The following is a 20,870-nucleotide window of genomic DNA, read 5'->3' on the forward strand; positions in this document are numbered from 1 at the left end:
TTTAAAAATTGAAATATCACATTTTAAATTCAAATATAAGGCTGGGCGTGGTGGCTCACGGCTGTAATCCCAGCACTTTGGGAGGCTGAGGTGGGAGGATTGCTTGAGCACGGGAGTTCCAGACTAGCGTGGGCACCATTGGGAGATCCTGTCTCTACACACACACACACACTTAAATTAGCCAGGCGTAGTGGTGTGGGCCTGTGGTCCCAGCTACTCGGGAGGCTGAGGTGGGAGAATCATTGGAGCCGGAGAGTTCGAGGCTGTAGTGAGCCGAGATGGCACACTGCACTCCAGCCTGGGCCACAGAGAGACGCTGCCTCAAACAAACAAACAAAAACAAAAAATTAAAATATTAAGTAATAATTAACCAGAGTTAATATCCATCACTGTGGAGACAAGACCTGGACTTAGGAAGCACGCCCAGGGAAGGAGCAAAACAGTAGCGCTAAAGGACACGTGGGCAAAGCAGGAGCCCGGGAAACTTAGTGGTGAAGCGCCTCTTGGTGGGGTGAGGAATCCTATAAACTAGTGGAGATGGAAAAAACAGCATTCCCAAAGTGGGGGACAGCACCCAGAAAGACGTGGTGTTAAGAACGAGTATGAATAACGGGGACAATGACAACGGAGATTGGGGAATGTTGGGCTGGAAGCTGGTGTGCAGCTGTGGGCAGGCTGGGGAGGACCCCGAAACCGCCCAAGCGTTTCTCGGGCGCAGACGCTGGCAGGACGGGAGATACCCCGAGTCCCCGCGCCCTCCCTTTATGCAGAGTTACTTCTCCCCTGCCGGTGTGCGGGCCTTGGGACTTCTTTCTGTAGGGATCCTTCTCGGGGGTAGCCATCGCTACAAGTGGGCGGCTCCGCGGGAAAAGCTGGGACTCTGTGCGCGACCACCGGGAGGGTTCTCTGGGCAGAGCCCGGCAGGGTGACTCAGTCAGCCCAGTGGAGGCCGACACCTCCCGCCAGCGCAACCCAGCACGCGCCGCAGCCAACCCGAGACCCGCGGCGCCAGCCCGCCAGCCCGCTAGCCCTCGCCCCGCGAGGCGTAGGAAACAGAGGGTGTGGCTCCGCACTCACTGGGCGTCCAGGGGCGGGGCGCACGGTCGTCGGCGGGAGGCGGTGTCCGGTGACGGACGTGGCTAGGAGGGCAGCGATTGGTGAGATGAGGCGATGGGCGGGAAAGGCGCGAGGGGATTGGCGAGTGGCGGCGATGGGCGGGGAAGGCGCGCGGGGATTGGCGGGATGCGGCGCGCCGCGCGGTGAGTGGGGTGCGGGGAAACCCGGTCAGCTTGGCGTAGCGGTTCCAGGCCGCGAGGTCGGGGTCCTGGAGCCGTGGGTTGGTGTCTCAGCGGACGTTCCGCAGTTGCGGCGTGGAGCTGAGCTGGGGGCATCAGCCGTGAGTGGGGCAGCCGCTGGGGCGCCCTCGGCCCCATCCGGAGCAGCGCGGCCTGGCTGCTGCCGCCATCAAGCAGGTTCGAGCCAAAAGCTCCTTCCGAGTCACTCGTTAGACACGTGTGCGGAGTCTATGTCCCAGGCCAGTGCTGTCCCGTGGACATAGATTGCAAGCCGCTACGGAATTTTTTTAGCTTTCTAGTAGGTGTACGAAAAAGTAAAAAGAAACGGAAATCAGTTGGGGTAAATCCATAAATATATCCAACATATTGTCATTTCAATTGTATTTGAAGAAATTATTGGGATATTCTTTGTACTGTTTTCGGAGATCCGTTGTGTCCAACCCAAACATCACAGTTGGACTCACCATATCTCCTATACTTCGTAGCCCCAGGTGGCTGGTGGCACTGGTAGTTCCTCCAGGAATAAAACACAAAAATCTCAGCCCTTCTAGAGCTTCTGGTCTAGTTGGAGCGGGCAGACAACACATTTAAAATATGCAGTTTGTTAGCAGGCAAATGCTTTAAACAATGACAATTGAAGTACCCAGGAGGGTTGCAGTTGTAAATCTGAAGGGCAGGGCACAAGGTGACATGTGAGTTAAGATGTAAGAACTTGAAGGAGAAGGGCAAGTGAGCCCTATAGGTATATGGGAGAGGGGCAAGCAAAAGTTCGGAGGCCCCCTGCTGTGGGGAGGGACCCAAGGTGAAGGAGTGGGAACCAGGAGGGGAGAGGGTGGTTGGAGCAGATCTCATAGGCAGTTTTAAGGACTTGGGGCTTTAGTCAATGAAATGAGGACAGTTTGGAGAGTTTTGAGCAGAGCAGTGACTGATTTATGTTTTGGTTCAGTTTGTTGTATTATTGCTTAGTAATAGGCTTATTATTTCACGGGAGGCTTATTTAATAAGGCAGGCCTCATGCCTGGAGATGAGGCAGGTGCCGGAGAGCTGGATGGAGGCAGATCAGGAATTCCATTTAGGGCACGCTGAACTTGATTGAGACTCTGATAGTTGTCCAGATGGAACAGGACACCTGAGTCTGGGGTTCAGGGAGAACTCCGGGTGGGACAAACACTCCTAGGTTTCCTTTTCTCTTTTCGGATGGCAGCTACAGGGCGAGACATCGGTATCCAGACAGAATAAATTTCCAAGTGGACACAATGTTTGGTGTCAACTACAGCTGTTCCCCTTCTTTTCCCAATGCCCTTTGGGTGCAGTGAGACACCAGGAGAGCTGCTGCTTTGGAAATAGGCAGGGGCAGCAGGAATGCCTTTGTGTTTTCACAGTGACCCTCCTTGGCCTGGGCGAAAGCTGTGTGGACCAAGTAAGCCAGGAGTGTGGCCATGTTCTCTGAGCAGGCTGCCCAGAGGGCCCACACTCTGCTGTCCCCACCATCAGCCAACAATGCCACCTTTGCTCGAGTGTCAGTGGCAACCTACACCAACTCCTCACAACCCTTCCGGCTAGGAGAGCGCAGCTTTAACCGGCAATATGCCCACATTTATGCCACCCGCCTCATCCAAATGAGACCCTTCCTGGAGAACCGGGCCCAGGAGCGCTGGGGTAAGTAAGAGTTTGGGAAGGTGCTTCCCCCACACCAGCCCAGAACTTAGAAATGTTGTGCAAGAGAATGGGAACATTTCTCTAATTGATCCCACTTCGTGTTACCTTGGGAAAATTAATCTCTTTTTCCCTCAGTTTCTTCTTAAGATAGTAACAAGAATTAAATTAAGTAATTTGTGGGTTTGAAGTTAATTTTAGTTCAGAGGCTAGTTGGAGATAAGGGCCTAGTTTTGGCAGTGGTGGCGATTATTTCACTGGCAGAGGAAAATGGTTTTCCTATCTTCAGTGCAGAGTATTCAAACGTCTGCCTGTGCCGTAGCCAGAGAGCTCCTCAGTGTGGCAAGCCTGGTGCCAGGCACCAGGAGCCAAGATTGGTGAGGATGCACTCTCTGGTCCCGAGAGGACCCCCTGTGTTCACTCACATCTGTTTGCCTCTTTTCCTGGCCCCTATATTTGCTGGCCATTATTTTTCTGTCTCTTGGGCTCTCTGTCTTTCCTAAAAAGTGGCCTGGCCAACACAACCCTTGTCCTTTGCCCCCATTTCTTCCTTGGTGATCTCACCTGCAGTTGGATTATTCTTGATGGTGAAGCAGGGACACCTGTCTCCCGCTTTGAGTTTTGGGTGATTCTGCATTCCCCTATTCCTACCACTTACATAAGAGTGGCTTTCCAGGTAGTTTTCAAGTCCATCTCCTATTATCTTTTTACACTGAGGATTTTGTAGGTGAGAGCTTGTCTTACTTGTTTTTACTGTCCCTGGCACCAGGCATAGTGGATCTCAGCCTTAATTGTACATTGGAACCCCCTGGGCAGCTTTGGGAAGCCCATCTCATCTTACACCAAGCCTAGATCAACTCTCACTATAGGCAGTCAGGAGAACACTGAGCCCAGAAATCTAGCTAGATCATGAACTTCATTAGGGATATGTATTAGTCCGTTTTCTTTTTTTTTTTTTTTTTTGAGACGGAGTTTCACTCGTTACCCAGGCTGGAGTGCAATGGCACGATCTCGGCTCACCGCAACCTCCGCCTCCTGGGTTCAGGCAATTCTCCTGCCTCAGCCTCCTGAGTAGCTGGGATTACAGGCACGCGCCACCACGCTCAGCTAATGTTTTGTATTTTTAGTAGAGACGGGGTTTCACCGTATTGACCAGGGTGGTCTCAATCTCTTGACCTCATGATCCACCCGCCTCGGCCTCCCAAAGTGCTGGGATTACAGGCTTGAGCCACCACACCCGGCCTTAGTCCGTTTTTATACTGCTATAAAGAACTACCTGAGACAGGGTAATTTGCAAAGAAAAGAGGTTTTATTGACTCACACTTCCACATGGCAGGGGAGGCCTCAGGAAACTTAACAATCATGGCAGAGTCAAAGGGGAAACAAGGCATGTTTAAATGATAGCAGGAAAGAGAGCGAGGGGACCTGCCAGACATTTTTAAACCATCAGATCGCATGAGAACTCATCATCACAAGAACAGCATGGGGGAAATCCACCCCGACGATCACTCACCTCCCACCAGGTCCCTCCATCAACACCATGTGGATTATCATTCCAGATGAGATGTGGGTGGGGACACAGAGCCAAACCATATCAGGATGTTTTCTGTTTCATCTGAGACAAAAGTGCTTTTCACCTCTCTCTCCACGGAACTGAGGGCTCCCTCCTGCGTCTCCGGTAGCTGCTCTTCCCTTTCAGCCCTCAGGACACCTTTGGCGCCTTTTAGAGCTCACTTACCACTCAGACGCAATGTCAGTACCACCTTCTAGATTCTTTTCGGCAGCACCTCCTCTGGTAGCACATTTCTCTTCCAGTTCTTGGAGCTGCCAACACAGCTCCTCAGTGATGGACGACGGCGATTTCACTGTGCCCACATGCTGGTCAGGAAACCAAACAGCTGCCACGACGAATGTGTTGATGGCGGGGCAGCGGTAGTGCTCACTCACAGGCCTGGCGGTTGATGCTGGCCCTCACCCTGAACACCTCCATGTGGCTTCTCTGTGTGGTCTGCGCAACCTCACTGAAGCTCAGCCTGTCTCTCCAAATTGGTCTTTCCACTCCCCTGGTCCCGGAACCTGCCCAGCCCTTCCTGCCATAGGCTTTACCCTTCACTTAACACGCTCTTTTTCCTTGCCTTCCCATGGCCCCATCTCAGCCCCACTGTCAGCTGAAGTGCCATGTTCTTTGAGGGGCCACCTGTAGCCACTGTGCCCGACCAGGGCCTCCATTTTCTACCTCAGCTCATCGTTTGTTCACAGCACTTGTCACAGTGTCGAGTTACTTGTTCATGGCCTATGGTCGCTCTCCCGCCTAGTCCCAGTGGGCTCGGTGGGGGCAAGTGTTGGCCTTTGTGTCCAGTTTTGATCTTGGTGCCAGCACACTGCCTGGGTGGAAGCGTGTCCTGCTGTCAGTTACAGGGATGTCATTCTGCCCCGTACTCAGGGGCGCACACTTGGATCCCAGCTGTGTGCCTGTGGGCACATTGCTTAACCTCTCTGTGCATCAGTGGGTGATAATATCTACTCCTGGCATGTTTTCAGGGTTGGCTGAGTTACATGTTCAGGGCTTAGGCCACTTGGGGGAGACGAGTGGGCTAGGTGAGGATGTGGGGTCTTTTGCATTGCTGTCTGCTGCCGCCATCCTTCTTGTCTTACTGTGAGTTACTCACCTCTGTCTGCTCCCTAGGGTGTAGATTTGAGGAATGTTCCTGGTTCTTCCCAGGCAGCAGGGGCTGGGGCTGTGCTGGAGTCAGCTGGGCTGAGGGGCTGGTCTGGCATCTGCGTTACCCCGTCACCTCCTCAGTGCTTCCTCCAGGCCTGGATGTGTGCTTTGCGGGGACCTGTTTTCCTCCCTCCTGCCCACACTGACTCTCCATACCTTTCTCCTGGAGAGTGCCAAGCCCCTCCCATGTGTTCTTGCTCTTCCTCAGGATCCCGGGAAGGGACTGGGGAAGATGGTGCCCAGGTGCCCCAGGTAAACAAGGCCACCTAACTCCACAGGGAATGGAATGGGTGGAGGGGATCTGAGGTCTACATTTTGAGTATCTCTGCTCAAAGGGGGATGAAGCATTTGGTGGGGGTGAGGGCAGGATGGAAAAATCTAAAGTGTTAAAGAAAATGGCACTTACTTGCAGGGCAGGGCTGTGTTGAGACTTGGCATGCTTCTTTTTAAGACTCAATGTTGTAATTTAGATATAAGTGAAGCAATACTTTGTATTAGCTCTTGTGGCCACTGTAACATAGCACCACAAACTGACTTGGAACAGCAGACATTTACCCTCTGGCAGTGCTGGAGGCCAGAAGTTGAAATCCAGATGTTAGCAGGATTGGCTCCTTCTGAAGGCCCGAGGGGAGGATCCTTCCTGGCCTCCTCCGGCATCCGGAGGTCACCCTGCTGTTCCTTGCCTTGTCTTCACACTCCGTCTTGTCTGTGTGTCTGTCTGTCTGTGCCTCATGAGGGACACTTGGTATCCAGGGCCCAACCACACCCAGAGTCCCTGGTCTCCTGTGGCTGACTCACCTTTTACTGTCATCCTGAAGTCCAGGGGATCCCTGCCCTTGCTGCTCTCCTCCTGGCAAGGGCCAGGGCCCTGTTACTGGTCCCTCATGGAGGGCTGGTCAGGGCCTCCGTGGCCTCTGTCAGGGTGGGGGCTGCTGCATCTCTGAGTCTGTGCCCGTCATGTCTCAGGCAGTGGAGTGGAAGTGAAGAAGCTGTGTGAGCTGCAGCCTGGGGAGAAGTGCTGTGTGGTGGGCACTCTGTTCAAAGCCATGCCGCTGCAGCCCTCCATCCTGCGGGAGATCAGCGAGGAGGTGAGGTGGGGCGCCACACAGAGGAGCAGCCAGGCAGACCCGGCCTTCCCCTAGACCACCTCCCAGGGGATGGGGGGTGGGGAAGCAGGTTCAGATGTGATGGGCTCCAGAGGGGTGGGGGCTGCAGTGCAGGCTCACCAACACCAGAGCCTTGCTGGGCTCCAGCCCCAAGACTACCTGTTGTTTCTGCATTCCAGCACAACCTGCTACCCCAGCCTCCTCGGAGCAAATACATCCACCCAGATGATGAGCTGGTTTTGGAAGATGAACTGCAGCGTATCAAACTAAAAGGCACTATTGATGTGTCAAAGTTGGTTACAGGTAAGTAGTCCAATGAGGGAGTGAGGGTGATGCGGGTGAAGAGCCCAGCAGGGATGTGTTAGAGATTATGTGAGTGGGGAGACGGGGGCATTGGGGGCGTGTGGCGTGGGCACGTATATGTTCTTGAGGAGGTAGGTAAGGCTCCAGGCAGTCGGAGGCCATCAAAATGGATGCGATCTGGCTGGGAGATGGGTCTCCCCGCCTCCATCCGTAGGCAGTGACCCCAGGAAGCAGGCATGCATCCTGGAGTCCTAGGTGAGAATTCACCAGTGTGGCTGCGGAGGACTGACTGGTTTTGCCCAGTGGAGTGACTGGAAGGATTGGTAGCACCTGGGGCTCCCCACTCAGGCCTGATGCCACTGCTCCCCAGGGACTGTCCTGGCCGTGTTTGGCTCCGTGAGAGATGACGGGAAGTTTCTGGTCGAGGACCATTGCTTTGCTGACCTCGCGCCCCAGAAGCCCGCACCCCCTCTTGACACAGATAGGTGAGCAGTGGTTCTCGGGGGCCGGAACCAGCTTACAGTCAGTGGAATCTTTGAGTCACACCTGGGAGGGACTCCCTCCCTTCTCAGCACCCTGGAGGACTCCCTTTCTCCCATAGGTTTGTGCTGCTGGTGTCCGGCTTGGGCTTGGGTGGAGGTGGAGGTGAGAGCCTGCTGGGCACCCAGCTGCTGGTGGACGTGGTGACAGGGCAGCTTGGGGACGAAGGGGAGCAGTGCAGTGCTGCCCATGTCTCCCGGGTCATCCTCGCCGGCAACCTTCTCAGCCACAGCACCCAGAGCAGAGATTCTATCAACAAGGTATGGAGCCCGCCTGGCTTCGGCCCCAGTCCGGGAGCCTGTGAGCCTGTAAGACCCTCCTTCTCCATGACAAGTTAGGGACCCTATGGGATCTTGCAGGTCAGTGGAAAGTGCCCTGCAATGACCCTGGGGCCTCCTGCACTGGGGCTTCTCGTGCCCTGGCTCTCGCTGAGGGCGGTGGGAGGCTAGAAGGGAGTGAGGGTCTATGGGACAACACCTGCATCTTCCAGCTGGTGGTGCTCTGCTCTCCTCTGAGCCTGGGACTTGCCTGGGCCTGATGGCCTCCTGGGCATCTATTCCAGGCCAAGTACCTCACCAAGAAAACCCAGGCAGCCAGCGTGGAGGCTGTGAAGATGCTGGATGAGATCCTCCTCCAGCTGAGCGTGAGTGAGCTGGTGGCTGGAGGGGTGATGGGGATTGCAGTCTTCAAAGCTGCCACCGGGCAACAGAAGGCAGGCAGGAGGGCAGGGGGAGTGGTTGGAGTTGGGGTGGGGGGCTCCTTCGGGGCCCTGTGAGCTCTTCCTGCCCTGTGCTTTCCAGGCCTCAGTGCCCGTGGACGTGATGCCAGGCGAGTTTGATCCCACCAACTACACACTCCCGCAGCAGCCCCTCCACCCCTGCATGTTCCCACTGGCCACTGCCTACTCCACACTCCAGCTGGTCACCAACCCCTACCAGGCCACCATTGATGGAGTCAGGTAGCTGGCACAGCCATACTTGAGTCTGACCTAGCCTTTTGCCTCAGGAGGCACAAAGAGGGGAGGGAGGGTCCAGGAAGGTGACAAGGCTGCAGAGGCCCACCTGGCATCTGTTTCTTGTCTCTGGGGCACCCCCACAGGATCACCAGATGAGCTCTGGGCTGAACACTGTAGGTGGCACCCTTAGCCAAGGGTCAGCTGAGCTTTGCCTTGCAGATTCCTGGGGACTTCGGGACAGAACGTGAGTGACATTTTCCGGTATAGCAGCATGGAGGATCACTTGGAGATCCTGGAATGGACCCTCCGGGTCCGTCACATCAGCCCCACAGCCCCTGATACCCTAGGTAACATGCTCAGCCACATGGGGTGGAAGCAGGGGACCGGGAGGCCTGGCAGGGCCCCAAAGTGCACAGGGTCCCCTTGTGGGTTTGCACTTGCCATTGTTGCTGAGAGCTGAGGACAAGTTCAGAGGCTTGGTGCCTGCTCTGAAAGCTATTCTGGAATCTTAATTCTATGACCATGGGCTGCCCACCCCAGTGGGTAGCGATAGCAGGGCCAAGCTGTTGTAGCAATGTCTGCAGGTGCTCCTGTTGTCACACTGGGGGTCTGCTACTGGCCTGCAGTGGGAGGTGGGGCTGTGGCCCCACATCCTGTGCAGAGTGCTCATGCTGAGGCTGGAACCCTCCTCAGAGCTGGCCCTCTCCTCTAGGTTGTTACCCCTTCTACAAAACCGACCCATTCATCTTCGCGGAGTGCCCACATGTCTACTTTTGTGGCAGCACCCCCAGCTTTGGCTCCAAAATCATCCAAGGTAATTTTTGTTTTCTGGGGGCCCAAGCCTGAATTGTCGTGAGGGACTTGCTCTCACCTGGGGACAAGGTTCACAAAGGAAAACCTGCATTGTGGAGTCCCCCTGGCCCCTGTGGGATGGACAGCAAAGGTCTGCTGCACAGCCATCATGTCTCTGTGGGAGCCAAGCTGCCTGGCCAGCTGGGCAGGGGCTGGAATGGCTCCCAGGCTGGCCTCTGGTCTCCTATTGTCACCACCCCACTGTGTGCCAGTGGGGACTCCTGTTTATTTCTGGCAGCTTCTCTTTAAGGCAGGACTTACTTGGAACCTACAGTGGGTCCTATGTGGCTTCTTTGCAGGTCCTGAGGACCAGAAAGTGCTGTTGGTGACCGTCCCTGACTTCAGTGCCACGCAGACCGCCTGCCTCGTGAACCTGCGCAGCCTGGCCTGCCAGCCCATCAGCTTCTCAGGCTTCGGGGCAGAGGACGATGACCTGGGAGGCCTGGGGCTGGGCCCCTAACTCAAAAAGGTGGTTTTGACCAGAGAGGCCCAGATGGGGGCTGTTCATTCCCCGAAGTGTCAGCATTGTAAATAAATCCTGAGCACTTGCTGATGCAAGCCTTGAGCCCCTGAGCACTCTGGGCATGGGATTCCTCAGGGGTGTCCACAGTGACCATAGCCCCTGTACCCACAGGCCAGTCTCCCTCATCCTCCCCCTCCCTGAGCCCTCAGAATGTGAGCAGTCTGTGCCATGAGCTTGTTTTATTCTAGTGACCTTGGCTCCCTCCCCTGCCCCCACTCCAACACTGCAGCAACCCCATCTCTTACGAGACTGGCAGGTGGGAGCAGGAGCCTCCACAAAGCCTCTGGCTCTTAGGTCCCAGTCATCTTTGCACCCCCTCGAAGGGTAGGACCGGCCCTTCCTGCAGTGTCCACACCAGGGCCTTCTGTGTGCTAATGAGTGACGTGACTGCGGTCAGCAGGCTTGCGAAGTGCTGCTGCTGTAGCTTGAGCTGGGCTGGTGGGGCCTTAGTGGGATCCTGGTCTCAGAAGTCCTCAAAGTTCACTGTGTAGGTCTCCACTGTTGTGAAGGGGAATGCCTGACCGGTGACCATCTCCTCCTCTTCCCCATCTTCCTCAAACTCGGGCTCCAGCTGGGTCTCAAACTCGGGCTCCAGCTGGGTCTCAAACTCGGGCTCCACCTCCGTCCCAAACTCTGTCACCACCTCTGTGTAGGTCTCGGTCTCCCACTCCTGCCAGCCAGCAGTGGTTGGGGGTACAACACCCCAGGGCTCCATGGTAGTGCTCAGGGTGGTGGCAGGGGCAGGGGGCAGCGTGGTGGGCACAGTGTGGGGGCCTAGGGTGGTGGTGGCGTTGAGGCGCCGCAGCCGCATCTGTGCCCGAAGCCGCAGCCGGTGCTGTAGGCGCCGCTGCTGCAGGCGTCGCTGCTGGGGAGTCATAGGACGCGATGGGTCTATGCGTGGGATGGGCCGGTTCCCGTTCATGGCCATGATCTCCCTGATACGCTTCCAGTTGGAGCGAGCCAGGATGAAGTTGCACTGAGTGGCCCCAATGTCATAGTCAACATTGCAGGTCTTGGCGCTCGGGGTGTAGCCCTCTGCGTGGGCTGTCACGCGGTACTCTCCGGGATTCAAGATTCGCCAGTAATCACCACCACTGGCTGCAGAGGGAGGACGAGCCGGGTGCTCCAGAGCGCCCTTCCCAGGCCCCCACCCTCCCACTCAGTCCTGCCCCCAGGCTCTGCCCTCCCCCTCTGAGTCTTGCCCCTAGGCTCTGACCCCCAGTCCCGCCCCAGGCTCCCCAGGCTCTGCCTGCTTTTGGAGTTCCCCGAGCCCACCCCCTCCTCACAGGGTCCTCCCTCAGGAAGTGGGGGTAAAGGTGTGCACACTAGGTACCTGTCTTCACGCCGTGATTAATGCCACTCACGGAGATGGTGGCGTTGGCAATGGGGATGCCTTGCTCGTCCGTCACCACCCCCTTAATGCCGCGGTGCACCTGGGGAAGCAGGTGAGGGCTGTTGGGCCTCAGGAAGATCCCATGTGGTCCGCTGCTCCCTCCCGCCTGTCCAGGGCCCCGTGCGCCCTCCTCTCCCCAGGCGCTGCCTCGGCCGCCTCACCTGCTCCATGAAGGTGAGCAGCGCCTCCTTGTTGTTCTCCCACTCGCGGGGCAGCTCACTCTCATGAGGGAACTTGTCACAGCCCAGGTAGAAGGAGAGCTCCAGGCAGTTGGTATGCAGGTAACTGAAGTCATTGATAGCTGGCCAGAAACAAACACAGACCCAAAGTCAGCTCCTCTCCGGGGCAGGCCCCGCCCACAGCCCCTGCCAGGCTGACTCACTCCCCGACCGGGGATTCCACTTGGCCCCATTAATGATGCCCATGCCGCCAGTGTAGTCCTGGGCTTGGCAGCCTCCGCGGTAGGGCTCTGTCAAGGTGAGGTGGGCGGAGGCGAAGGAGATGGCGAGCCAGCGGAAGACGGCATGGTCTGGGGTCTCCTGGGCCTCAGAGACCTCGTCCTCATCCTCCCCCCGGGCGGCTGCCATGGCTGCAGCCAGCAGCTGCTCCTGGGTAGGTGTGCGGGCCATGTCATAGGGGTAGGATACTAGCCGCTCGCCGCCGTTCAGATTTGCTCCCAGCACGAAGGGGTTCTTCTCCATCCAGGCAATGATGGCCCGGACCTCCGTGGATACCTGGGGTGGCCAGCACGTGTGAGACCAGGGCTGCAGCCTCTGGCCACCATCCCCCACCTGGCCCAGTCATTCTCCAAGAAGCTTCACACCAGTACTCGCACACTCCCCTGTTCCCCAACCTCCAGAGCCTCAGCGTCTGGAGCTCAGGCACCACTAACCCCACCCCCAAGCCCAGAACACCAGGACCCCAGGGTCCGGCTGCTCCCTCCTGCCCTGTCAGCCCGGCAGCACCTCACCGTGGCATCTGGTGAAAGATAGCGTTCAGGGATGGGCAGGTTATTGTTGGGGACCCGGTAGGGGACCCATTTCCTCTCCTCAGCTCCCCAGAGCACAGAGTTGAGATCCGGGAAGTCTTCAAAGATGTCAAAGCCCTCCTCCGTCCACAGTCCCAGTGCCCAGTTCCCAAACTCTGAGCCCTGTGGGGAACCGGCAGAGTAGGCATCGGCCACTCCACCCCCACAAGTCCCAGCGGCCTGGCCCCTGGCCAGCCTCACCCCTCAACCCACCATTTGCGCTGCCACCTCGTAGCCGTCAGGGTTCAGCGAGGGCACCAGGTGGATGCGTGTGTCCTGCACCAGGCTACGCACACGGGGGTTCCCATCGCGGTACTCGCGGCACAGGTACTGCATGAGCAGCAGCAGCAGCTCTCGGCCCAGCACCTCGTTGCCATGGATCCCAGCAGTGTAGCGGAACTCGGGCTCCCCTGCAAGGGCAGGAGCCTCAGCGAGCACTCAGTCTCCCGAGTCCCAGGGCGGCTGAGGAAGTACTCAGACCCACTTCATACCGAGGGTCTGGGGGACAGCTGGGGCTCTAGGGCCCTGCAAGACAGACCAGAATCCCCAAAGAGGCTCCAGAACAGGCGGGAGGCGGTGAGCTCTGCACATTAGCAGCGCAAGCCAGCTGTAGTGCCAGAGCCTTGCCTCCATCCCATGTGGGAGGTGAAGCTTAGCCCTCTCCTAAGCAGCACTTGGACCATGCCTCCAGGGCAGAATAATGCCCCCAAAGACCCTCACCCAGTTCATGCTCCCCAGGGTTGTCTGAGATCTCCATGGCATAGATCTTGAGGCCTCGTGAGCTCTTGCCCAGGCTGTAAGTTCGGGTGATGGTGGGGCACTCCTCGTTCACCAACTTCATGAGCTGGGGCAGAGGGGGAGGACACGGAATCGACCACACAATCCACCCCCCCCACTGACCATACCCCTTCCACTGCCAGGGTCCGCTCTATGGTGACGGAGAGGCATGACCCCTTCGGGCAACCCCAGCTGCCCTTGGGCAGCCCCCAGGTGCTGGCCTCCTTCCTAAGGTGAGGGACAGTCAACATCCCTGGAACCAGCAGGGACTGGGCCCAGTGATGGAAGCACCAGGCACACATTCCCTTGTCAGTCAGACAGGTCCCACCCCAGCCACGAGACAGCGGCTCCCAACCTGGCGCATGTCCTTGTAGCTGTGGTGCCGGAAATCCAGGTCGTCGGTGGCCACCACCTCGTTCTGTGTGTAGTAGCTGTAGACAGCTGCAAGGGAGGCAGGGTTGTCTTTAGCCAGGTGCCGGCTAGCACCCTAACACCGCACCTCCCCTCCGAGTCCCTGCCTGCTCCCACACTCACGGGCCACGGGGCACCCCAGCACCTCCAGGCGCATGCACAGGCTGCCATTCCAGGTGAGTGGGTAGATACGGATGAAACGAGCCACCACCGGCTCCGGGAGCTCACTCAGCACGGGCGTGTCCTTGTCCACATTCCCATGAAAGGTCTGGGGAGAGGCAGGCCTCAGAGCGGTACTGCCAGGCCCTCTGAGAGCCCACCCCCTGCCCAGACAATAGGAGTGGAGCTGAGATCCTGGGTGTGGTGCCCACCATTTCCTCATAGCCGTTGGTGTACATCACCCATGTCTGGCTGTCGTTGCTGAAGCCCACAAAGAAGGTGGTCACAAAGTCATCACTGTGGAGTGGACAGTGGTCAGAGCAAGGCCCTCAGGCGGCCTAAGCCTCCCTCTTCTGAGCCCCAAGAATTTAAGAGCTAGCGAGGCTGTGGCGCATGGCCCAGGGGTTGAGCCTGGGTCCTATGCCCATCACATGGCCGTGGGCAGGTGATCTGTCCCCAAACTCATGTGCTCATCATGACACAGGGGCTGACTGGCCATGGCTGAGGAGTGAGGATGGGCAGGGTCAGCCCCTCACGGATCTTTCTGGCCTTCTTTGGCTGGCTCAAGGGCCCACTGGAACACAGAGCCATGCCTGTGGAGCCAGTCGCCCCTGCCGACCGCCCATGAGCCTGGCCACGCACTGGATGCTGGAGTCTCGGCCCTGGGTGATGACGCCTGTGAACCGGGTAGTCCTCCTGGTGTCCACCTCGATCCACTGGGTCCTGGCATCATCCTCAGCACACCACGCGCCATCATAGTAGTCGTCCTCGATGGCACCGGCCTGTCCAGGGGACAGAGGAGGCTGAGCATGGGCGGAGGAGTCCCTTGTCCCAACTGGGAAATGGGCCCATCCCAGTGCCCACCTGCATGTTGAGCCGGCCGCGCTGTGCCCCCAGGCCGTGGCGCAGCATGGAGGAGGCTCGGATCTGGTTGTCCTCGATACGGTGTGACTCCATCCCAATGGGGGGACACTCTATGGACATGTACCCCAGGCTGGTATCTCACTAGCTCCATCCTTCTCTCCACCAAACCCAGAACCAAAGAGCCCAGAGCCCACTACCAGCACATCGGGGGCACCAGTCAGAGGGCAGCTCTGGTGGGCCAGTGGCTCCCTGGTGCCCTGTACCAGCCCACCTGGAATCGACTCAAACCCAGGCAAGGAGCTGCTTCTGATTCCAGCCTGTGCTTCCCCTCCCTGGGCCTCAACTGCTGCATCTGGAAAATGGGCTACCATGCCCAGCTGTTGGGGGACATGGGGCACATGTGAAATCACAGGTAGAGCTGCCCCAGGGCCCGGCCACAGATGTCATCCAGATGGGGACCTTCTGCACAATAGCCCTGCAGGGACACCTGTGAAGGTACCTGGGGTCCTCACTCCCCACCAAGGCCCCAGTCCTCCCCCTGCCACGGCCAGCCACTAGGGGCCCTAGGGAGTTGCCACCCTCTTGAAGCAGGCCAGCCTGGGGTCCTCCCTTCTGGGTCCCAAGAAGCTAAGAGTAGGAAGGGTTCCAGGGGCCTGGGTCCTGTTTATGGCCTTGGGCCTGTCACTTATCCCAGCACCCCTATCCTGTGGTCCCCCACCCCCACGCCCCTGGACCCCCCACTTACTGACTTTCTCCGTAGGCGTCCACTCCTCCTCCACCTCCTCACCCTTACGGGGCTCTAGGGACAATGAAGGGAGGACAAGGCGCTAAGAGCCGGGAGGCAATCGGGAGTCCAGCTGCTGCCCCGCAGGGACCAGGCCCCGAGCCCAGCCACACACCTTTGCGGTCCCTGCCCTTCTCCACTGCCCACTTGTCGGTCTCCTCCTTGGGGCTGCTGTCCTCTTTTTTGGGTTTCTCTGGAAGGTGCAAAGTAGGAGGGGCCTGTCAGCCTGGCTCTGGGCTTCAGGGGCCACATGGAGTGGGTCAGGGAGGCCCCAGGTGGCCTTTCGGGGCAGGCCTCATGCGGGCAGTCCTTGGTCCCACTCACTCAGCTTCTCCTTCTCTTCGTCCGTCTGGCGCTCAGCATCGGGCTTCTGGGGTGGAGGAGGCCCAAAGTAATAGTCCACTGCGGGGAGGGAGAGCCGGCTGAGGCCGCCCTGACCCTGCTGCGGGGCCTCAGCTCCTGGGTCCACAGGAGCTCAGCAGGGCAGGACCACACCACAGGGGAGGAAGACGGGAGGTGGGGGACAGCCAAGTGGGAGAGAGGGTCCTGCAGGAGTCAGGAGCAGCCTGAGCTCAGGGGCAGCTGAGCAAGACCCTGCTGAAGTCACCAGCCCGGCCTCCCCGGAGGATCTGGCCTGAGGAAAGGAGGACTCGAGGCCCAGAGCATGGGAGGGGCGTGGAAGGACCGTCGGCACTTGTGCCTGGGGTTGCAGGCGGGGGGTGAGGTAGGGGGACATTGGAAGCAATGATGGGGGCCCAGGGGCAGGGAAATGGAGATACACAGGCTGCCGCCCAGGGGAAGAGGAAACCTGAGGGCTCCAGGGACACACGGGCATGAGCCAGAGGGGGCGACATTCCTCGGGCTCTCTGAGGAGAGTGGGGCGGTGGCCAAGAGCTCGCAGGCAGCCAACTAGAGCACAGGGCTGGGAGGGCTGGAGCCCACATGGGTGACAGGGCAGAGTGCATGCCTAGGGACACCACAGTGGGGGCCACAGCCAAGGAAAGACTAGCCTGAGGGCAGAGGAGACAGGGCAGTGGCTGGCCTGGACACCCAGGGGGCAGTGGGGGCAGCGAGGTAACCATGGGCACAGGTGGGGTTGCAAGGTGGGTGAGCCAGCCTCGAGCCCCACCCACCCACGTCCCTTGGACTCTAGGGTTCTGGATACTTACTGTCATCATAGTTGGGGATCACGTAGCCATCCCCATAGTCGGGGGGCAGCGGGGGCAGCAGAGGCTTCACAGGTGGCTCTGGGGAGGCGGGAAGGTTAGGAGGGAGCCAGAGCGCCCACGCCTGCAGCACCCCACCTCTGCCCCCCATCCTACCAGTCTTCTCCTCTGGGGCTGGGGCCGGGGCCGGGGCCTTCTCCTTCTCCTCAGGGGGCTCTGGCCAGACCCGCTCAGGCCTCCTCCTTCTGCTTGGGGGTGGCCTGGGCCGCTTCTGGCGCCGAATGTACTCAACTGAGGGGGAGGCGGGCTCTGAGTGGGGCCCAAGGCTGGGATGGGCCCATCGGCGGGTCCCCCAGGCCAGGGTCCAACCCAGGTGGGGCCGGCAGGGCCCTACTCACAGTCCTCATAGTCCTCCCTCTCGATCTGGTCATTGTAGTCCAGTGTGGGCAGCTCGGTCTCCTCCTCCGGCTCTGAGGGGAAAGCACTGGTAGCTGCCTGACAACCCCACCCAGGCCCACTCTGGGGAAGCCCTCAGTCCGGCCGGGCGGACCACGGCCACTCACCAGGCTGGTGCTCCCATGCCTCCTCTCCTGGACTCTGCCAGTTATTTGGGAGGGGTCCCCCTGCAACACAGGAGTTCCAGAAGCAGGTGGGTGGGAGGCCTGCTCTGACCACCTTGGGAGCCTCAGGCCACCAGCCACCCACGGAGCCCACAGAGCCTGCGGCCACCCTCCTGAGACTGAGCCCACTCCAAGGAGGCCTGAGCTCCCCTGACCTTCAGCTCCCTGCTGCCATCCCATGGGGACAGAGAGCAGAGCCCCCCTCTTGGGGAACGCACTGTGCCACTGGAGGCCCTGCCGCAAATCCACCCCCAGCAGGAGAAGGCAGAAGGGAACTCCACAGACTCAGAGCCCAGGGATATCTGGGCAGGGGCCTGGGGACAGAAGTTCCACCGCAAGGCTGCCAAGTCCTCTCCTTACCCAGGAAAGGCTACAGTACTAAGGGAACCCACCAATCAAATTGAGAAATTCACAGCAAAAGCAAGGTCCCATCCAGCCGGGAGCTGAAGGCCTATAGGAAGCAGGGCCCCAGAAACCTGCCTCCCACTCCCTGCCTCCACCGAGCAGGCGGTCAGAGCTCCATCACCCCAGAGAAGCCGGGCACAAACCTCCCTCCTCGGGTAGTTCCTCAGGGCCAGGGCCTGGGGGTGAGGGCAGTGGCCATTCCAGGGTTTCTGAGGGAGCCAGAGTAGGGGGCCTCTTCCCTGACAGGGGCTTCTTGGTGGCCTTGGGTGGCTTCTCCTTGGGCTTCTTAGTGGCCTTGGGTGGCTTCTCCTTGGGCTTCTTGGTGGCCTTAGGCGGCTTCTCCTTTGGCTTCTTGGTGGCCTTGGGTGGCTTCTCCTTCCCCTTCTTGGGTGGCTTGGGGGACCCCTCCAGGGTCAGCTTGGGGACCTTGAGGCCTTTGTCTTTCTTGCCTTTCTTCCCTTTGTCTTTGGTCTTTTCCGGAGGCACTGTCCAAGATGCAGACTCCCGTCAAATGAACAGAGCCAGCTCTGTGCCCCCAAGGGGTCCCTCTCCAGATGCCCACAACCCGGGCACAGGGACTCTTGTCAGTTCCCAGTGAGGATCGGCAAACTGAGAGGTTAAGTCACTTGCCCAAGTGGCAAACTGCAATCTGGACCCGGGCTTTCTGTCTGCACCTCTGAGGCTGTGGGAGCCCATCTCAACCTCTCTAAAGACTGAGCATAGGGTGCCCAGTTCCCAGGGGCAGGCCCTCACCATCCCCCGACCTGCCAAAATCTCAACAGGGGCTCCTTACTATCCACTCCTCCACTGTTCTGTGCTGGGCACAGAAGGGGCAGAGAGGTGACTGAGCCATCCAGGCCTGGAGGAGCAGCTGGTCATCCCTGCCAACTGCCATACAAAGAAAGGACATGGGCCCAGGACCTTCCCCGGGTCTCCTACAGGGCAAGAAAAGCTTCAAAGGAAAGGGACATTTGGTGAGTACTGAAGCCCAAAGAAGAGGAACTGGTCCCCTTTTGAGAAGTAAGGGGTTTGGAATTGGTTGGAAGGATAGAGAGTCCTGGGGGGTTCCAGGACCACATAGAGGACTTTTGAAAGGACAGGTAGGGAGCTTGTGGCTACTCATTTCAGAGTCTGGGAGAGGGAGAGGGGGCTGGTTGTGAGGATTCCCCATGGGAATCCTGTCCGGACCCTAAGCAGGAGCTGCAAATCCTTGAGAACCTGATGAGAGGTGGGGAGCATGAGGGAAGTTTGGCAGAAACACAGGAAAGCTACCAAATGCAGAGAGCCAGGGGACTCAGGGCTGCTAGAGCAGTGACCCAGAGCCAGGAGAGCAAGCCTGGAAGGAGAGTCAGAGGCAGGAGGGGCACAGGGAGCCCAGGGTGTGGGGAGCAGCCAGGAAAGATCTAGAGCTGGGGTGGCAGGGGAGGGGCTGCTGACATCAGGAATGTTGGATGGTGCCTTGGAATCTCCTGGGAGAGAGGAATCACAAGACCCTCTGCCACCTTCCAGAGGGCCACGATGAAAACAGCTAAGATTTACTGGCTACTGCTTATGTAAGAGGCCATGGGTTAAATGCGTCGGTGATGCATCACCTCATCTAATTCCCGTACTCATGCAGGACCACCCACTGCTCACCACCACCCGGAAGCCCTGTGGGAAAAGGGGTCTTCAACAACCTTCTTACCTGCCTGAGTCCTCCTGGAGTAGGAGGGCAAAGGCAGGAGGGAGGGACAACCTGAAGCTGTGCCACCAACAGGCAGAGTGGTCCCATTAGTACGGCAGGGGATGACACAGACAGCACGGTCCCCTGTGGCTCTAGCCTAGTCCCTGTCGGGTACTGGAGGACTGGGGATGAGGGACCTGTACAACCACACCAGTCCTGGAGCCACTGGCCCCCAAAAGCAGCGCTGCTGCCAGATGCTGGATGTGCCTCCAGGCCAGCACTGACCTCGGCCTGGCACAGGGTCCCACCAGGCATCTGGGCTCGCGTGCGCATTAGTAAAGCCAGCCATTCCTCCCCGCGGCAGACTGGGGAGTGGCCAGACACTGCCCAGTCACCCTGTTCCCACCTGAGATGCCAGCCCCCACGCCCCCGCCCTGCCGCAGGCTCCTACCTTCTGCAGCCGCCCCCGGCCGCGCCCCTGGCTTGCCCCCCGCCTGGGCTTTTCGGACCCGCGGAGTGGGCTCCGGAGGCGGCGGGGCCTCCACGTCGTCCTCCCGGGGCTCAGGCGGGAACTCTGACAGGAAGCCCTCGAGGAACTCCTCGATCTCGTCGTCGGTCAGCACTGTCTGCGGGCGCCCTCCGGGGCACAGGGCCAGCAGCGCCAGGAGGCAACCGAGCACGGGCGCCCCACGCACGGCCGCCATGGCCGCGGCACGCGCGGGGGGCTCCGGAGAGGGAGCAAGGGATCAGGCAAAGGGCTGAGAGGGGATCGAGGCGGGCGAGGGAATCCAGGAAGGGGCGGAAGGGAGGATGGGGTGAGCGAGGGAATCCGGGAAAGGGCGGGAGAGTGGGCGAGAGGACCCGGGAAGGAGTGCTGGGGGCGCTCTGAGGCCGGCGGGGCTCAGGGGTGGTCGGGGCTCCCCGAAGCCCTGGCGGCTAATAGGCGATCCGGCCCCGCGTGGCGCACTCCCGCGCGGACAGCCGTCTCCAAAGCGTTGGCTGGGGCCCGGGCGGGGGCGCCGGGGCTTCCGGAGCCGGCTCCCCACCCCCGGGGAGGAGGAGGAGGAGGAGGAGCCGGGAGTGGACGGAGGGGCTGCGGGGGAGCGGAGGGCGGGGGGCAAGGGGCGGGGCAGGTAGGAGGGCGCCGCGCGCCTGGCACCGTCCAAAGCGCGAACTGCGGGAGGCGAGCGTCCCAAGCCCGGAGACTTGCTCCTAGGACAGAGGAGCAGGGGGCGGGGGCGACTAGGAAGACAGAGGCCCTCAGGGAAGAAAAGCTAGTGGGAACGGCCCGGGGTGCAAGTCTGAAGGGGCCGACGTCCCTCCTCCCTCTGCCCTAGGCACCGCCCTTAAGGCGGGATCCTAAGACCACCGGGGCACTGAGCCAGCCGCGGGTGATCAGGAACCCTGGACGACGGAAAGCCTAAGTGTCAGGCCTCTGAGACCTCTCCCAATTCTGAGGGCCACAGAAAAGCCACCCCATCCTTCCCAGGACCTGGAGCCTCTGCCCGTGGGCCCTACTGCACCCAGGGACAATGCATTCAGTCGTCCCACCAACCTCTTCAGGTCTGTGTAGGGCCAGGCCTTGTGCTGGGCCCCACGGAGGGACCACAGGGTGGGAACTCACTTTCCAGCCAGGAGGCAGGTGCAAA

At 59.4% G+C, this 20,870-nt stretch overlaps 2 protein-coding genes across 3 annotated transcripts; one reads left to right on the forward strand and one right to left on the reverse strand.

The window, feature by feature from the left end:
* Positions 1-1,205: 1,205 nt before the first annotated feature.
* Positions 1,206-9,987, forward strand: POLD2 (DNA polymerase delta 2, accessory subunit). 2 transcript variants are annotated; one of them, XM_003930777.4, is made up of 11 exons: positions 1,206-1,259; positions 2,678-2,954; positions 6,640-6,761; positions 6,959-7,082; positions 7,453-7,567; positions 7,684-7,882; positions 8,185-8,265; positions 8,423-8,580; positions 8,797-8,924; positions 9,290-9,391; positions 9,729-9,987. In XM_003930777.4, exons 2-11 carry the CDS (start codon positions 2,735-2,737, stop codon positions 9,887-9,889), a joined length of 1,410 nt encoding a protein of 469 aa, XP_003930826.3. In that variant the 5' UTR covers positions 1,206-1,259; positions 2,678-2,734; the 3' UTR covers positions 9,890-9,987. The 2 variants fall into 2 exon arrangements, with proteins under 2 accessions (XP_003930826.3, XP_039317954.1); XM_039462020.2 differs by lacking the exon at positions 1,206-1,259 and adding an exon at positions 1,266-1,472.
* Positions 9,988-10,116: 129 nt separating this feature from the next.
* Positions 10,117-20,277, reverse strand: AEBP1 (AE binding protein 1). The gene is made up of 21 exons (XM_074379764.1): positions 19,673-20,277; positions 17,702-18,043; positions 17,097-17,156; positions 16,932-17,003; positions 16,690-16,824; positions 16,537-16,614; positions 15,692-15,769; positions 15,483-15,560; positions 15,329-15,382; positions 14,584-14,693; positions 14,362-14,501; positions 13,932-14,016; positions 13,684-13,828; positions 13,505-13,590; positions 13,093-13,216; positions 12,586-12,782; positions 12,316-12,495; positions 11,728-12,079; positions 11,507-11,646; positions 11,286-11,385; positions 10,117-11,050 (listed from the first exon to the last, which is right to left on the reverse strand). The coding sequence occupies exons 1-21, from the start codon at positions 19,923-19,925 to the stop codon at positions 10,416-10,418; spliced, it is 3,444 nt and encodes a 1,147-aa protein (XP_074235865.1). The 5' UTR covers positions 19,926-20,277; the 3' UTR covers positions 10,117-10,415.
* Between the last annotated feature and the right edge of the window lie 593 nt (positions 20,278-20,870).

Source organism: Saimiri boliviensis, chromosome 10 (assembly GCF_048565385.1).
Source record: "Saimiri boliviensis isolate mSaiBol1 chromosome 10, mSaiBol1.pri, whole genome shotgun sequence".
NCBI classification, from domain to species: domain Eukaryota; kingdom Metazoa; phylum Chordata; class Mammalia; order Primates; family Cebidae; genus Saimiri; species Saimiri boliviensis.

Bases quoted from the DNA above. Each gene is read 5' to 3' on its own strand.
- POLD2 (XM_003930777.4), top strand. From the start codon at position 2,735: ATGTTCTCTGAGCAGGCTGCCCAGAGGGCCCACACTCTGCTGTCCCCA. The intron at 7,568-7,683 runs GTGAGCAGTGGT...TTTCTCCCATAG, and splicing joins CCCCCTCTTGACACAGATAG to GTTTGTGCTGCTGGTGTCCG. The intron at 7,883-8,184 runs GTATGGAGCCCG...CATCTATTCCAG, and splicing joins GCAGAGATTCTATCAACAAG to GCCAAGTACCTCACCAAGAA.
- AEBP1 (XM_074379764.1), bottom strand. From the start codon at position 19,925: ATGGCGGCCGTGCGTGGGGCGCCCGTGCTCGGTTGCCTCCTGGCGCTG. The intron at 12,783-13,092 runs GTGAGGGTCTTT...CTGCCCTTGCAG, and splicing joins CCCTGGGGAGCATGAACTGG to GGGAGCCCGAGTTCCGCTAC. The intron at 11,647-11,727 runs GTGAGTCAGCCT...GTTTCTGGCCAG, and splicing joins GTGGAATCCCCGGTCGGGGA to CTATCAATGACTTCAGTTAC.